This window comes from Phacochoerus africanus, chromosome 5 (genome assembly GCF_016906955.1).
Source record: "Phacochoerus africanus isolate WHEZ1 chromosome 5, ROS_Pafr_v1, whole genome shotgun sequence".
NCBI classification, from domain to species: domain Eukaryota; kingdom Metazoa; phylum Chordata; class Mammalia; order Artiodactyla; family Suidae; genus Phacochoerus; species Phacochoerus africanus.
Genome location: NC_062548.1, coordinates 18009895 through 18027402, shown reverse-complemented (window position 1 = coordinate 18027402; position 17508 = coordinate 18009895). Strand labels below are relative to the sequence as shown.

Sequence of the window (17508 nt, the reverse complement as noted above, 5' to 3'; positions counted from 1 at the left end):
GGGAGTTCCCATCATAGCGCAGTGGAAACAGATCTGACTAGGAACCGTGAAGTGGCGGGTTTAATCCCTGGCCTCGCTCAGTGGGTTAAGGATCTGGTGTTCCCGTGAGCTATGGTGTAGGTCTCAGATGTGGCTCGGATCTGATGTTGCTGTGGCTGTGATGTAGGTCGTCAGCTGCTACTCTGATTGGACCCAGAGTATGCCTCCATATGCCTCGGGAACCTCCATGTGCCTCGGGAGCGGCCCTAAGAGGCAAAAAAAAAAAAAAAAAAAAAAAGTAATGTATTCCGCGTTGCTGTGGCTCTGGCGTAGCCTGGCAGCTACAGCTCCGATTAGACCCCTAGCCTGGGAAACTCCATATGCCACGGGAGCAGCCCAAGTAATGGCAAAAAGACAAAAAAAAAAAAAGTAATGTAGATGCCAGACTTCATCTCAACAAATTCTGATTTAGTACCTCTTAGTAGAGCCTGGCTATCTATCTATCTATCCATCTGTACACACACACCCCTGTAGTAGATTTTTAAATTTGGGCTGAGTCTAATGCATAGCCCAGATTGAGAACCACTACATGGTCAGTGAAGTTCTCTTATTTTTGGAAAAGCTTGGGGTGAAAAAGGAAAGTGTTAACACTCAAAGTTATTTTTTCATCTGAATTTATTATAATTCTATTATTCCTTAAGCAATCAAGGGAATATTTTACTTTCCAAGCCAATGGTTACTTGTTTGAAAAAGACTCTGGCAATCCTGCAATCTTTTTCTCTGTAAAGCTCAATGTGTTGGTTATATGAGAAATGGCACAGTTTGGAGGTTGGGAGTGGTTTTCTTTTTTGTCGTAGATCTTTCCAGTATAGGAATTAAAAGGTAAAATTGTGAGAAGAAAGGGGTCAAGTTTTTCAGAAGGAAAAGAGAAAACATGTAGCAAAAAGGGCTTTAAAATATACTAGAAAGAGCCCACGGCTAAATGAGAAGACTCGGTGTTCAGGAACCAGCTCCTTCACTCATCTCTGTAATCAGAGCTTCAGTAAGCCAAGAAGTCATTAAACTCAGAATCCTTCACTAAAGCAAGGAATTGAGAACTAAATCAGCATTTCCAAAGGTGTATTTTATGGAACCCTAGTCCCATCAAATGCCATAAAAATGTTCTCAGACTAACTGTATTTTCATATAACATAATATATTCGACATGTTCCTCCCTTGGATGAGGAACATGTGTGAAAGAGAAGCCCTTCCTACCTAATGTGACAAGTGCAGTTTGTGTTGTAAATAAATGGTTTTCACGTGTTTGGGTTTTGAACCTCAGGGTATTCTTGAAGATTTTACCTGGCTCTTTAGACCATAAGACCTTTTTAGAGCTTTTGTCTGGTAAAATAAGCACTTTTTCTTAAAGTGCTTTTAAATTACTCTTGGAAGATATGCCTCTTAGTGAACTGGCTGTAAATGTTAGATTCGAGCCATGTCTTGGCTGGAATGGTTTCCTTGTCTAACAGAGCCATTCCACTGGAACTGCAGTTTTCTTTCTTTTTTTAGTTACTTCTCAGAAACAGCATAGTTCTTCATTTCTGTCACTAGCTTTTCAGAGAAGTTTTTCAGGTTTACTTTTTGAACAGAAAACGAATGTGTTCTCTCATGGTCATTAGTAAATCAATACATTTTACTCTTTTGTTAGTATTGGTAAAATGCTTGTTTTTTCCTCTTCGGAGAAAACCACTCTATCTGAAAGTCTTTTCTCTAGGCAAGAACCACATGTTTTCTCTTATGAGAAAAGGGTGGAAGAAGACTGATGGTGAGTTTGTTGTAGTCTGTTCATCTCTGCTTTTTGTAATCTGAGACATTCTAAAATGACTTTTGATTGTTTTAAAGGAATCCCCATCTTACAGTGTTCTTTATATATATATATTTTTTTTTTTGCTTTTTTTGCTTTTTTTAGGGCCACACCTGTGGCATGTGGAAGTTCCCAGGCTAGGTGTCTAATCAGAGCTGCAGCTGCCAGCCTACCCCACGGCCACAGCAACACCAGATCTGAGCCGAGTTTATGACCCACACTACAGCTCACGGCAACACCAGATACTTAATCTACTGAGCGAGGCCAGGGTTTGAACCTGCATCCCCATGCATACTAGTTGGGTTCATACCATTAAGCCGTGATGGGAACTCCAATGTGCTTTTTCTTTATGAATCTATAGCTCGTGTGTCTCTTTATAGACTCTGTAGGTCCCTAGGTGACCAACACTGCTGGATTTCTTCTGCTGACTCTGGTGCATCTCATTACAGGTGCTCAAGCCGAAATTGTATCTCTCAAGATCCCTGCCAGGAGCCAGATCTGAATATCATAGTCGGGACATGAAAGATTAATACCTTTAGGGAAAAAGCCAGTGCAATAGCCACCTTCAGGAGCCTACACATGTCAACTCTGCATGAGCAAGGCAGGATTCTGAGAGTGGCTGCCCCTGGGAAGCCGAAAGCATTCTTACACCTACCCACTGGCTCCTGATGCTCTCCTGAGATGAGGCACCTTTAAAACCTGGGAGTGCCTGTCTCCCATAAGGTGCTGAAAAATCAGCCTCCAAGGGACTGCCAAGGATACTGAAGCTGTTAGCTCCGGTCTGTCTCTTGACTGTCATGTTAAAAGAGAACAAGGCTTTGGTGACATTGCAACTTAAGAGCTGCAATGAGGTGTAGTCATCCTGGTGGAGGACTGAATCCAGGTACTCATAAAAAGAAGTGAAAAAGGCGGAGTGAAATCTCCTTTCTCTGTTAGAAGGATCACCTTAAAAAGAGTAGAGGAGAGAAGATCTTTGGAGGTCGAGTTTGGGGATGAATTTATCCTTTTAAAGAGTAAGAATACGTCCTCAATGTATATTCTCTGCGTCACCTCGTCTCAGTGGTTCTCATCTCCCACTTAGAATCACTTGGAGACTTCGGGGTTACCCAGGCTCACCCCAGACCATTAACTCTGAATCTCTGGGAATGGGGACTAAGCATTGGCATCTTTTAAAAATTCCCCAGGTGTGTAGCCAGGGCTGAAACCCACTGAGCTCTTTTGAGCCTCCCTTATGTCACAACTAGTGGGGTTGTCCCACAGAGGAGAGACAGTCCTGCGTTAAATTCCTTTGTGTGATAGAGAAACAAGAATGTCACGGTTAAGTCACTCAGCCTTTAGGCTTGTGTATGTCTTAGAGGGCTTCTCTCTGAACTATTTGCCATCCTAATACAAACCAAAAGCTCCAAGGTTTATGTTTCACCCTTAATGTCATATATTGACAAGATGCTTCTTTTCTCTTTTCCTAGTGATGCCTTCTCAGAATGCTATACTTTCCCAGCAGGGAAACATGGAGAAGGAAATGAATGTTGGATCACAGATAGTTAGGTCTCAGGTAAGTTCAGTTTTACTCTCCTCTGAAATGCTATTATAGTTCTCAGAATATGGGCATTTTTATTTTTCAATTCTCAGAAGTGCTAAGCTTCCCCAAATCCAGAGCCTTTGAGACTCTTGTGACAGGTGCTTATCTCTACAGGATGTTTCCCATTCACCTTCTGTGCCCTTTATAGCGATTCTCTCCTTCCAGCATTGTTACCAGATCATGGACTTAGGTCTGTGCTAGATGTTTTAAAGGCAACTTAGGAAGCCGTAGGCCATCTCTTCATCACCCTTCACTTAAACAGCTCACTAAAATTTATACAACAACTGCCCTTCTGTCTGCAGACAGTGATCGACAGCCATGTCACTGCCACTGGTTGGAGGTAGTGGGGTTATTAACCTGAGGACATCTGCTGCCACAAGTTAATGTTTATCAAGAATCTGTGGAATCTCTTCAAAAACCTATTTAAGCCTGTTGTTACAATTTGATTATTTTGTAAACTGATGAGGTGTGTGACAAGTTGTTTCTGTGGAAACTAGTTCAGTGCTTTGAAAAGACTCAGTAAATGCCAATCATGTTTTAAAATATTGCTCTCGGAGTTCCCGCCGTGGCGCAGTGGTTAACGAATCCGACTGGGATCCATGAGGTTGCAAGTTCGATCCCTGACCTTGCTCAGTGGGTTAAGGATCTGGCATTGCCGTGAGCTGTGGTGTGGGTAGCAGATGCGGTTCGGATCCCGTGTTGCTGTGGCTCTGGTGTAGGCCAGCAGCTGCAGCTCCGATTCGACCCCTAGCCTGGGAACCTCCCTATGCCGCGGGAGCAGCCCAAGAAAAGACAAAAGATAAAATAAAATAAAATATTGCTCTCAAATTAGGTGTGAACAGAACTGTGCTAAAACACTGAAGGACAATCATAAAGATCTCAGAGGGTTCTGCACCAATATTATTTCCTAAGTGTCATTTGCCTGCTCTGTTTTAATGAAACAAAAACTGATGCATTATGGATATGGGCACTCAAGTGTTAAAATCACTCTTAGAAAAGGTTTGGTTTCATATCAAAAGATGAGGCAATAGGAGTTCCGCCATGGCTCAGTGGTTAACAAACCCACTAGCAACCATGAGGACTCAGGTTCGATCCCTGGCCTCGCTCAGTGGGTTAAGAAGCGGTGTTGCCATGAGCTGTGGTGTAGGTCACAGACAAGGCTGGGATCCCACATTGCTGTGGCTGTGGTGCAGACCAGTGGCTGAAGCTCTGATTCAACCCCTAGCCTGGGAACCTGCATATGCCGCAAATGCGGCCCTAAGAAGACAAAAGACCAAAAAAAAAAAAAACCACAAGGGAATAAATGTACATTTGTGTACTTTAAATTAAAATAAGGAGTTGCTGCTGGCACAGGGTTAATGATCCAGCTTGTTTCTGGAGACACTGGTTTGATCCCCAGTCCAGCACAGTGGGTTAAGGATCTGGCATTGCTGCAGCTGTGACATAGGTTGCAGCTCTGGCTTAGATTCAGTACTTGGCCTGGGAACTTCCATATGCCGTGGATGTGGCCGAAAAAGAAAAAAAAATTTTTTTGTAGCAAAAAAGAGGAAATAAAAATGTGCATATAAATATATCTGCTCCTTTGAGCAAAAGAAGACTTTGAGACATTGGAAGGATAAACTCGAGTCTAATGAAATTGGAAGGGAGTAGGGTGAAAAAGATAGAGGAAGTGGAGGAGCAAAGTATGGGAGGAGGGCCTCGCTCAGTGGGTTAAGGATCTGGCGTTGCTGTGGCTGTGGCGTAGGCCGGTAGCAACAGCTCCGATTAGACCGCTAGCCTGGGAACTTCCATATGCCGCAGGTGCGGCTCTGAAAAGACAAGAGCCCAAAAGAAAAAAAAAGAAGAAGAAGAAAACAGTTCTAAATACTGAACTCTCATTTGTAGGCTTCTTTGGTGCAGAAGCATGTGTTAGCAACATTGAAACCACTTTCTTTACATTTTAGAATTGAGCAAATAAATATATTGTGAGTAATAAGAGCCAGGCTTTTCATTTCAGAGAAAGGAATTATAGATATGAAAAGAGAGGATAGAAGGAACCTTGCCACGTTGGATTAGAATTAGTGGTATCAGTGTGGACTAAGACATTTTGGAGGTTTTTTTGTTGTCATTGTTTTGCTTTTGCTTTTCAGGGCCACACCCTCGCCACACAGCCACAGCAATGCAGGATCCGAGCCGTGTCTGCCACCTTTACCGCAGCTCATGGCAACGCTGGATCCTTAACACACTGAGCGAGGCTAGGGATCAAACCTGCATCCTCATGGACACTGGTCAGATTTGTTTCTGATGTGCCACAATGGGAACTCTTCAGAGGTTTTAATACATACAGCTACATGTAGAATTGGATGTGGAGTTGTGTGTGTGTGCACGCTTGCACATGTATACATGCATCATTATATAGATCAATATCTATGTCCATCTGTCTATCTAGATCTGGATATGTATTTCCCAGATACAGCCCTTGAGAGAGCCAAGAGATAATGATATTCCAGTAGCATGGAACACATCTAGTCTCAGATGATGGTTTCTAAGTGCCATTCACCATTAAAAGACAGACATGCCACTCAGTATTTGACCAACAGAGCAGAACATAACAGACTGCGACCCTTAGGTCCACTGGTGGGAAGCAGAGCCACTCAGTATTTGACCATTAAAAGGAATCAAGGATCCTTTGAGAAATGGCTGATTCCAGGTGTGGGGCAGGAAAAGCCCCACACAAGATGAGCCTTGAAGGAAGAACATCTTTCTGCCCCAAATAGTAAGGAAATACACAAAGAATGATAGGTACATTTCAAAAGGACACAGAAGCCAGTTTGAAAGGGCTTCTCCTGGCTAAATCTAGGACAATCTGAGCATTAAAGCAGTGATAGTGGAGTTCCCGTTGTGGCGCAGTGGTTAACGAATCCAACTAGGAACCATGAGGTTGCGGGTTCAGTCCCTGCCCTTGCTCAGTGGGTTAAGGATCCAGCATTGCTGTGAGCTGTGGTGTAGGTTGCAGACTCGGCTCGGATCCTGTGTTGCTGTGGCTCTGGCGTAGGCCGGTGGCTGCAGCTCCGATTTGACCCCTAGCCTAGGAATTTCCATATGCCGCGGGAGCGGCCCAAAGAAATAGCAAAAAAGACCAAAAAAAAAAAAAAAAGCTCATTTAAAAAAAAAAGCAGTGATAGTAAATGATTATAACTTTCTGAATAAAAAATAAATTTAAAGGAGTTTAAAGGAGACAAAAGATACATGACAACCAAAAATCTAGAGTTTTTTAAGTTACAAAGGCCACTATTAGGACTTTTAGTGAAGTCTGAATAAGTATATAGTTTACAGCAGTAGTGTGTCAGTGTTATTTCCTGGTTTTTATCAGAGTTCTGTTGTTATGGAAGAGAATTCTTGTTTTTAGGAAATAAACGCCAAATTTTTTAAGAGTAAAGGGGCATCATGTCTGCACCTTACTTTTAAATAGTCCAGAAAAATTAGAGAACAGGAGAGGGAGGGAATTTATTTTATTGTTGTTGAAATTCTTAAGTCTGAAATATGTTGGAGTTCCCATTGTGGCCAAGTAGGTTAAGAACCCAACTGATACCCATGAGGATGCCAGTTCGATCCCTGGTCTCACTCAGTGGATTAAAGGATCCAGTGTTGCTCTGAGTGACAGTGCAAGTTGCAGATGCAGCTAGGATCTGGCATTGCTGTGGCTATGGTCTAAGCCAGCAGCTGCAGCTCTGACGAAACCCCTAGCCTGGTAACTTTCATATACTGTAGGTGTGGCCATTAAAAAAAAAAGTCTGAAATTACATAAAAAATTTTTTAATAACATTAAATGTTAAAAACATTAATGAGGGAGCTCTCTATGTTCTAATATGTCTAAGATGGAAAGATTTCCATCATTAAAGGTGAAATTTAAAAATAGTATATGCAGGAGTTCCCTGGTGGCTCAGCAGGTTAAAGACCCAGCGTTATCACTGTTGTGGCTTGGGTTCGAGCCCTGGCTCAGAAACTTCCACATGCCAAGGGTGCAGCCTAAAAAAATTTTTTTGTTATGTGTGTGTCTTTTTAGGGTCACACCTGCGGCACATATGTTCCCAGGCTAGGGGTCAGATCAGAGCTGTAGCTGCTGGCCTACACCACAGGCACAGCAACACCGAATCTGAGCCACATCTTCAACCTACACCACAGCTCATGGCAACACGAGATCCTTAACCCCCTCATCTTCATGGGTACTAGTCGGGTTCATTAGCGCTGAGCCAAGATGGGAACTCCTCCATTCAGAAGTCTTATAGCATGTCTTTTCCATGTTTTTTTTTTTTTTTTTTGTCTTTTTGCCATTTCTTGGGCCGCTCCTGAGGCATATGGAGGTTCCCAGGCTAGGGGTCTAATCGGAGCTGTAGCCGCCCTCCTCCACCACAGCCACAGCAACGCGGGATCCAAGCCGTGTCTGCAACCTACACCACAGCTCACGGTAATGCCGGATCCTTAACCCACTGAGCAAGGGCAGGGACCGAACCCTCAACCTCATGGTTCCTAGTCGGATTCGTTAACCACTGCGCCACGATGGGAACTCCCCATGTATTTTTTTTAGTTGTTTAGATGATAAGAGAGTTTCCTCTGTAGCAAACTATAAAAAGCCTAAAACATGTATCATTTTATGCATGTTTTTGTATCTGTCTTGAAAGATGACAGAAAAGGACTGGTAATTGTTTCCAAAAATTTGGTCTGGATTACTCAGAGCACTGAAGACTCCCAGCACAATTGTTTAGACATCCTAACCTTTGTCTACTGCTGCACCTTTGCGGCTTCCCCTAAGGACCTCTGTAAACAAAGGTTTCTGGCTGAGCAGGGGTGTACTACTTGGTGTTTCAGGAATCACTGACATTCCAGGACGTGGCTGTGGACTTCACCAGAGAGGAGTGGGACCAGCTGTACCCTGCTCAGAAGAACCTCTACCGAGATGTGATGCTGGAGAACTATAGAAATCTGGTTGCTCTAGGTAAGATTGGCATCCCTGTAAAACTGGATCTCATTTTTCATAGGTTTATCTCCTTTTTTTTTTTTTGTCTTATTCGCGCTGCACCTGTGGCACATGGAGGTTCCCAGGTTAGGAGTTGAATCAGAGCTGTAGCCGCCAGCCAGTCACAGCCATAGCAAGGCCAGATCTGAGCCACGTCTGCAACCTACACCCCAACTCACAGCAACACTGGATTCTTAACCCACTGAGCGAGGCCAGGGATCGAACCTGCATCCTCATGAATACTAGTCAGATTCGTTTCCGCTGATGGGAACTCTCAGGTTTATTGCCTTTTAGTAATGAAAACCTTCAAAGCTTTTGTAAGTGTAGTTCAGGCCGGGATGGAAAAATGCACTTCAGTTTTGAAGATAGAGACCTCTGTTTCCTGCTTTCTCCTTGAGTTAAAGGTCTTGACTTGATGATGAGTAGCTTTATTTTGCTGCCTCTGCAGCCTCCCCTTTCTGAACGCAGAGTCCCCAAAGATTAAAAAGGTTAGAAATGAGTTTTGAGAGATTCTGTGTTCTCAGTATAAGATGCTAAGATGTAACACTTTTTCCACGAATAGGTCATCAGCTTTATAAGCCAGAGGTGATCACCCAGTTGGAGCAAGAGGAAGAGCGGATGATGGGAAGAGGCAGCCTGTTGGACACTCATTCAGGTGAGAAGTGAGCATCTGGGTGTGTGCTACTCAGTGAGGAAAGATAGTCACTTTTGAAATACTTAACTGAGTAGTATGCTCGAAAATCTCCCCCTGAAGTTTAAAGGATACTGAGACCTTTTTAAAAATTCAGTTCAGGAGTTCCTGTCGTGACGCAGTGGTTAACGAATCCGACTAGGAACCATGAGGTTGCGGGTTCGATCCCTGCCCTTGCTCAGTGGGTTAACGATCCGGCGTTGCCATGAGCTGTGGTGTAGGTTGCAGACGTGGCTCGGATCCTGCGTTGCTGTGGCTCTGGCGTAGGCCGGTGGCTACAGCTCCGATTAGACCCCTAGCCTGGGAACCTCCATATGCCGTGGGAGTGGCCCAAAGAAATAGCAAAAAAGACAAAAAAAAATCAGTTCATATTTGATATTTTTCCAAAGTTGAAATGTTTCTTTTTGGTTTTTTTTTCTGATTAAACAGATAATATATACTTATTATTAAAAATTTTGCACAACACCGAAGTTATTTTGAAGGTATTATTTTGAATGTCCACAAATACCTTGATGTTACAAATCTCCATGTAGCATTTTCTATTTTTTATTCATATATCCTCTCGGTATTCTTTAAATCTTTTCTTTTCCATACCAAAAATCCTCTGCCCTTTTAACCTATTTTTCATTCTTTTTTTTCCCTTTTTATTATCAAACTCTTTAAACTTGTCTAAAACCCATAGCTTCGATTTTAATCTCTTGCTCACCTTTGTAATATGACACCTATCCTACCTGTGTTACTAAATTTGTTTTCTTAGAGATTTTCACTAACTGCCTTCCAGTCAAATCCAGTAGCTAAAAAACCCAGCTACTGTTTCCTGTGGTCGTGTTGCATTTGACTGTGTTGACTTTACTTTCTTAAAATTTTCTTGCACCCTGGCTTGTGGTGCACACCACCCTTGTCCCTTCCAGCTTCTCCCCTGTCCCTCTACCTGCTCCTTTACTACCTTCTCTCCCTCCTAGTTCTTCTAAAGGCAAGCATTCCTATAGACTTGATGTTCACTGTGTAATACAGCACTTTTAAGTAGCTTTTCAATATCATTCCCCTTTTCTACATTTCTAGCCATAGTATTTCACCCACATTTTCTTTCCAGATTTTAGATAGCATTTTTGTTTATGAATGCCATACTGTCATTTTAATTAAGTATTTCAAAAACTAGATCTGTTGACTTTCTACTCTCTTCTTTAAAGCATCCACTAAATATGAGACTTCTTCAACCCCCCCAAAAAAACCTCAAAACAAAAAACTTAACTCCCTTTTGTTGCCACACAACCTACAGTGCTCTCCCTGGTTATAATAGCAAACAGTAGACTGTTGACTATATGCCAGATACTGAGTTAGGCATTTTCCACTCTGGTCCACTAAACCAGGTTAACCTACACCATCTCTATCTAGTTTTCCCTCCAGTTCTTTTTTTGGCACCTTGTCTCATCATTTGACTTGGTTTTTTTTGTGATATGGGAAGAGAATCTGAAAAAGAATGGATGTATGTATATGTATAACTTAATCATTTTGTTGTACAGCAGAAATTAACATTGTAAATCAACTACAATAAATTTTCATTTTTTTGGCACACCCATGGCATATGGAAGTTCCCAGGCCAGGGATTGATCCTGTGCCACAGCAGCAACCTGAGGTGCTGTAGTGACAATGCCAGGTCCTTAGCCTGCTACACCACAAGGGAACTCCTTGAACACTTTCTCCTTTTTCTGATTACCACACATAGTTTTATTTATTTATTTATTTATTGTCTTTTTGCCTTTTCTAGGGCTGCTTCCACAGCATATGGAGGTTCCCAGGCTAGGTGTCGAATCAGAGCCGTAGCCACTGGCCTACGCCACAGCCACAGCAACGCGGAATCCGAGCCTCGTCTGCAAACTATACCACAGCTCACGGCAACGCCAGATCCTTAACCCACTGAGCAAGGCCAGGGATTAAACCCGCAACCTCATGGTTCCTAGTCAGATTCCTTAACCACTGCGCCACGATGGGAACTCCTACCACACATAGTTTTAAATGCCCCTCTGCTCACTGTGATCCTTTTATGGCCTTTCCCCTTGTTATGTGGCCATTTTCACAACTTTCAGTGCCACATTTGCTTTATGTACATTACTGTCAGCTTCGTTTGGTAATTTATTATGTAATATTTATTTTACAAAACAGAATACTACAAAGTGTTTGTATGTTCTTAATTTCTTTTAGATGGGGAGAATAGATCTGAAATTAAAAAATCAACCCCAAACCAGAGTATCTCTGATGAAAATCAGACCCATGACATGATAATGGAGAAACTAACAGGAGACAGTTTCTGGTATTCCATCTTAGGTGGACTCTGGGATTTTGATTACCAATTAGAATTTAACCAAGAAAACCAGCAGAGACATTTAGGACAAGTATCTTTCACCCACAGAAAGATCACACAGGAGAGAAGCCTTGAGTGTAATAGATTTGTGGAAAACTGCAATCTGAACTCAAACCTTATTATGCATCAGAGAATTCCTTCAATTAAAATACCCCTTGACTCAAACACACAAGGAAATAGCATCAAACATAATTCAGACCTGATTTACTATCAGGGAAACTATGTAAGAGAGAATCCTTATGAATATAATGAGTGTGGAAAAATCTTCAATCAACATATTCTTCTTACTAATCACATTCGTACTGAAGGGAAACCCAGTGAATGTGGGAAGCCCTTCAGCCAAAACTCATCTCTTACTCAACCTCAGATAGTCCTTACAGGAGAGAAGCCCTATAAGTGTGATGAATGTGGGAAAAGATTCAGCCAGAGGATACATCTTATTCAACATCAGAGAATTCACACAGGAGAAAAACCTTTTATTTGCAATGAATGTGGGAAAGCCTTTCGTCAGCACTCATCTTTTACTCAACATCTGAGAATTCATACTGGAGAGAAGCCCTATAAATGCAGTCAATGTGGTAAAGCCTTTAGCCGTATCACATCCCTCACTGAACATCATAGACTTCATACTGGAGAGAAACCTTACGAATGTAGTTTTTGTGGGAAAGCCTTCAGCCAGAGGACACATCTTAATCAGCATGAGAGAACTCATACAGGAGAGAAACCCTATAAATGTAATGAATGTGAAAAAGCCTTTAGCCAGAGTGCACACCTTAATCAACATAGGAAAATCCATACTCGGGAGAAATTATGTGAATATAATAAATGTGAGAAAACCTTAAGCCACAGTCCTTCACTTACTCAACAGCACATAACTCAGAATTTTTAGCCTTGTTCTCAGGGAGGTGGGAGTGGGGGGAGGAGAATCATATGACTATATAAAAGTAAGACATTAAAAAAAAAAAAGACTTGTTTGGTTAGGCCTTTTCATCCCATTCAATATCAAATTATTCATAGTGAAGAGAAGGCTTATAAATAAACTCCTAATGCATAGACACTAAATAAATTTGGACCTTAAACTAGTAGCATATTATATTCCCAGGAGAGATTATAAATAGTGAAAATAATTTGTTTTATAAACAAGATTATATTAGGCATCATGGTCTAAAACTTTTTAATTGGCCGGAAATTCTGTAGGCAATAACCTGTAATTATTCACCTGTGATTTTTATGGCATAAAGTTTTAAAATTATATAAACATTGATTAATCAAGGCTATTATGTAGTATAACCAGTCACATAAATTTGAAATAAACAGAAAAGAGCAATATTTCTCAAGCTTCACTCATTTGTGTGCATCCTTTACAGATTTTACCATATTTAGTGTTTACTTATTGTTTTTCTTTAAAGGGACTCAGAGTTTTTAGCCTTGTCCTAGGATGTATTATTTATGGAAATTGTATGAGTTTTATATGCTAATTATATTCTAATTTCCACCAAAATAAATATATAACTTTGAAACTGAAAATATCCTTTGGTGGACCACCGAAATCTTCCGTACCATTATTTGAAAATCCATGTGGTAGGATATGGCAGTATCATGCTTTTTTTTTTTTAGAAACCCTGCATTATGTTCATCAAATGGGTCCTAGGATCTTTAAGAAGAGTCTTGGAGGACACTGGGGGTCCTATTGATAAACTTTGGAAAGTGATTCAGAGAAGTCTACTTTTCTATCCTGTTATTCTAGTTTTAAATTTCCCTATAGCAAACATAGATTTTTTTTTAATTAAAATTGTTATTTCTGTTACATTTGTAGGTTTGAATAGAGAGGGGATTTTGTTTTGTAATGTCAGGGGGGTTATAAGAATCCCTACACCTCCCTGCACCGCCATGGAAAGACAAGAAGTAGGGGCTGTTCCCGAGGGTAAGCAGTGGTGCTTCGAGGCTAAGAACCAGGGAAGAGCCTTATAGACACAACTTGTATACACAACTAAGGAAGTGTCACTAGTTGGCTTAATAATTCATTTTATTTATTGAAATGTATTTCTGTAATACCTGTTTCCAAAACAAAATTAAGGTCATTTAATTTGATATTTATGATTACTGCTTCATTTGCCAGAGATCACGTTTTGATGTTACAAAGCACAGTAAACACAAGCTCTCATAAACCATGAACAACTATGGAGCCGCAGCTATGGAGCCGCTTCTGTTTCTCGGCTCTCTGTTTTTCTTTCGGTCTTCTCAGATGTGGCTGAAGAAGCTCTGAGGCTAAAGTAGGAATACAGTCCCTTGCTTTCTCTCCTTTCCTCAAACCTATCTATCTCCCAGCTCAGGACTTCCCCAATTTTTTTTTCCCTGTGAAGGACCAGATTTTATAAGCCTTAAGTCAAAGCTTGAAATGATTTAACTTTTTTAAATTAAAACACTAAAACGCCAAGAAAGTAATGAACTCCTTTCATCATGGAAATTACACTTTTCAAAGTATATTTTTGTCCCACGCATCAGAGGGTGAAAAAGTTGCTAGAACCGAGTTGTGGTAGTCAGGGAGGATTCTTAATAATATTCTGTGTTCAAATATCTTGGTAATGGATATCCATTTTCAGAGCAAATCAGTTCTTGAAGTGTCTCTTCACCAAAAGAACTACTCTGCCTCCTTAGAGCATATAAATATTGAAGGCACTCAGGTTTCAGGAAGAGTGAACCAAGGTGATGTCTGAGACAGCAGAGGTATAGATTAAAAGAAGTAAAGCTTACTTACAGTTGGTTAAGGCTTTGCACAAAGTTTTATTTTGTTGCTAGGGAAAAGAAACCTTGCATAATCCCCCCAAAAGTGTTAAGGGCTTCAATACAAGGCAGTGTACCTCAGCATGGGTGAAGGAGAGCAATATGGGGTTTTTAGAAGAGGATCAGCAGAATTTAGACAATCCCAGAAAAGAGGAGTCTGAACTGAAGAAGACCGAAGTTGGCCATGGATTTTCACCAATTCTTACAGGAATTGTAAAATTAGAAGCCTGTTATATATGTATCTTTAGGGTCATAAATAATTATGCTTCTGTTAACTATACAGTAAACCTTGTCATTCTGGTATGAATTCATTCTCATGTCCTTTGTTCTCTTCAAAATGTTCCAAGTTAAGTGAATCCTAAATTTATTTATTTATTTATTTATTTATTTATTTATTTATTGGTCATTTTTTTTTTAGGGCCGCACCCTCAGCACATGGAGGTTCCCAGGCTAAAAGTTGAATCAGAGCTGCAACTGCCAGCCTATGCCACAGCCACAGCCAATGCCAGATTCAAGCCCCATCTGTGGCCCACATCACGGCTCACGGCAATGCCAGATCCTTAACCCACTGAGCAAGGCCAGGGAGCAAACCCTAATCCTCCTGCGTACTAGTCAGGTTTGTTACTGCTGAGCCACGACAGGAACTCCTGAATCCTAAATCTATTTATTAGATCAAAGTTAGATCTGTACGAGTGCTACTCTTTCAAAAACCCATTGTCATGACTTACTTTTGCCTAGGAGGGCAAGATAATTAACCCTTTCACATATATTAGTTCAGTTGATCTATCCAACCAGATGTTACTGTCTTTTTTTATGAAAAGAGATACTTAAGCTTAGACATAATAATAAATGATTTATTATCCAGGGTTTCTCAGACTGAAATGTCACTAGTACATGAATCATCTTACTCCTAATCCAGTGGATACAAACAGTGCCTGCAAAAGTGTTTTATAACACTCTGAAAACATTTGACAAATAAAAATTAATTAGAGATTGCTGCTCAACATCAAAATTCTTGTGACTGTCTTTCTCAGAAACTCTTGAGTATAAAAGGCTCTTATGCTCGAAGGGCTTATGGGCTTGGAGAAAAATAATACTTATTTGGATCTCGACTTATATTCAATTTACTAATTTAAGAAACCAACTAACATTGTTTAGGCAGCCAGCATTCCTCTAATTATTCATAGATGTGCAAATAATAAATAAAAACTTAATATCTAAAATTAGATATCCCTACTCCTTCACTTCCTTTTTTTTAAATTTATTTATTTATTTTTTGTCTTTTTGCCTTTTTTCTAGGGCCGCACCCGCAGCATATGGAGGTTCACAGGCTAGGGGTCGAATCGGAGCTGTAGCCGCCGGCCTACACCACAGCCACAGCAAAGTGGGATCCGAGCTGAGTCTGCAACCTACACCATAGCTCACGGCAACGCCAGATCCTTAACCCACTGAGCGAGGCCAGGGATTGAACCCCCAACCTCATGGTTCCTAGTCGGATTCGTTAACCACTGAGCCATGACGGGAACTCCCTTTTTTTTTTTTAAATGGCTGCACTAGCAGTTTATGGAAGTTCCCGGGCCAGGAATTAAATCTGAGCCGCAGCTGTGGCAATACCAGATCCTTTAACTCACTGAGCTGGGCCAGGGATTGAACCTGCACTTCTGCAGCAACCCGAACTGTAGCAGGTGGGAACTCCTCCCTACTCTTTTAAACACTGACCAAATTTAAACACACCTAAACATTTCATTAATATCACAAACCTAAGATGTTCCTGCTGTGGCACAATAGGTTAAGAATCTGGAGTTCCCTTCGTGGCGCAGTGGTTAACGAATCCGACTAGGAACCATGAGGTTGAGGGTTCGGTCCCTGCCCTCGCTCAGTGGGTTAAGGATCCGGCGTTGCCGTGAGCTGTGGTGTAGGTTGCAGACACGGCTCGGATCCCGAGTTGCTGTGGCTCTGGCGTAGGCCGGTGGCTACAGCTCCGATTCAACCCCTAGCCTGGGAATCTCCATATGCCGTGGGAGCGGCCCAAGAAATAGCAAAAAGACGAAAAAAAAAAAAAAAGAAACAGGATGTACCCAGAATATCAAAATAATGATACAAAACCAGTTATAAAAATGTTAATTCCATGGATTTGATTTTTTTATATTTTTTCCTAGGGTTTCAATTTTTCTGTTTCTAGGTTTAGGGTTTTTTTTTTACCAGGTACTGTTTGCATACCTTCCTTGGGTTTTAGTAATCTTACCTGATCCAAAATAAGAACAAGACTTATTTATTCAGACAAGTAAAGCTGAAATTTATGGGTTAGCGACTGGCAGATCCTTAGGACACCCATAAACCTTTGTTGCACAGAACAAAAAAACTTCTCTTTGATCTCCTTTTATAACAAAATATCACTTATTGGAGTTCCGGTCATGGCACAGTGGAAAGAATCTGACTAGGAACCATGAGGTTGCAGGTTCGATCCCTGTCCTTGCTCAATGGATTAAGGATCTGTCTGGCATTGCTGTGAGCTGTGGTGTAGGTCACAGACACGGCTTGGATCTGGCAATGCTGTGGCTCAGGAGTAGGCCGGCAGCTGTAGCTCTGATTAGACCCCTAGCCTGGGAACCTCCATATGCAGCCCTAAAAAGACAAAAAGACAAAAAAAATATATATATATATATATATATGCACCACTCATTGTGTTGTGGAATATTTCAAGACCTTCCTTTTATATAGATTGTAAATTTCTGACACTTGAACTTTCCCAAAACCATCTGGCCTGTTGTCCTGTCATTGTGGTATGGTGATCTTTCTGGCCAGCATTATTTAAAGCTTCATGTGTCATTTGGATAATTAATGAGACTATCCAGCACCTTCCTGAAGAAAGCAAGTTTTGTTGTCGGTTTTCCTCTGCAGAACATTTGGCTACTCCATCATTTTGCAACACACTATCGAATCCTCATTCTGCTTGGTTATTGTATGTGACCATTCGAGCGGATTAAATGTTGAACCCTCTTTCCACTTGGTCTAAGTGACTGTCCAGTTCTTCCTATTTCCTGACATGGTTCAATGTCTTCCAGGATGATTTGGCTTGCCCAACACCCTTGTGCTTATTCTTCTTCTTTTTTTTTTTTTCCAGTGGCACTGCAGAAGTCCCAGGCCAGAGACTGAATCCATGCCACAGCAGTGACCCGAACCACTGCAGTGACAATGCCAGATCTTTAACCCATTGAACGACAAGGGAACTCCTAATTCTTAAGAGATTAAACAGGAAAAAAGAAAATATATA

General features: G+C 41.2%; 1 protein-coding gene across 4 annotated transcripts in view; it reads left to right on the top strand.

The window, feature by feature from the left end:
- ZNF713 (zinc finger protein 713) overlaps nucleotides 1–17508 on the top strand; it is a 30722-nt gene that overhangs the window by 9212 nt on the left and 4002 nt on the right. Inside the window, exons 2-6 of one of the 4 annotated variants that reach the window (XM_047779965.1) lie at nucleotides 2272–2705; nucleotides 3289–3374; nucleotides 8250–8376; nucleotides 8960–9052; nucleotides 11291–14541. In XM_047779965.1, coding sequence (XP_047635921.1) covers nucleotides 2669–2705; nucleotides 3289–3374; nucleotides 8250–8376; nucleotides 8960–9052; nucleotides 11291–12339 — 1392 coding nt within the window. In that variant the 5' untranslated portion in view covers nucleotides 2272–2668 and the 3' untranslated portion in view covers nucleotides 12340–14541. Of the gene's footprint in view, nucleotides 1–2117; nucleotides 2706–3288; nucleotides 3375–8249; nucleotides 8377–8959; nucleotides 9053–11290; nucleotides 14542–17508 lie in introns of those variants that run through there. The other 3 variants (XM_047779966.1, XM_047779967.1, XM_047779968.1) reach the window with 3 other exon arrangements.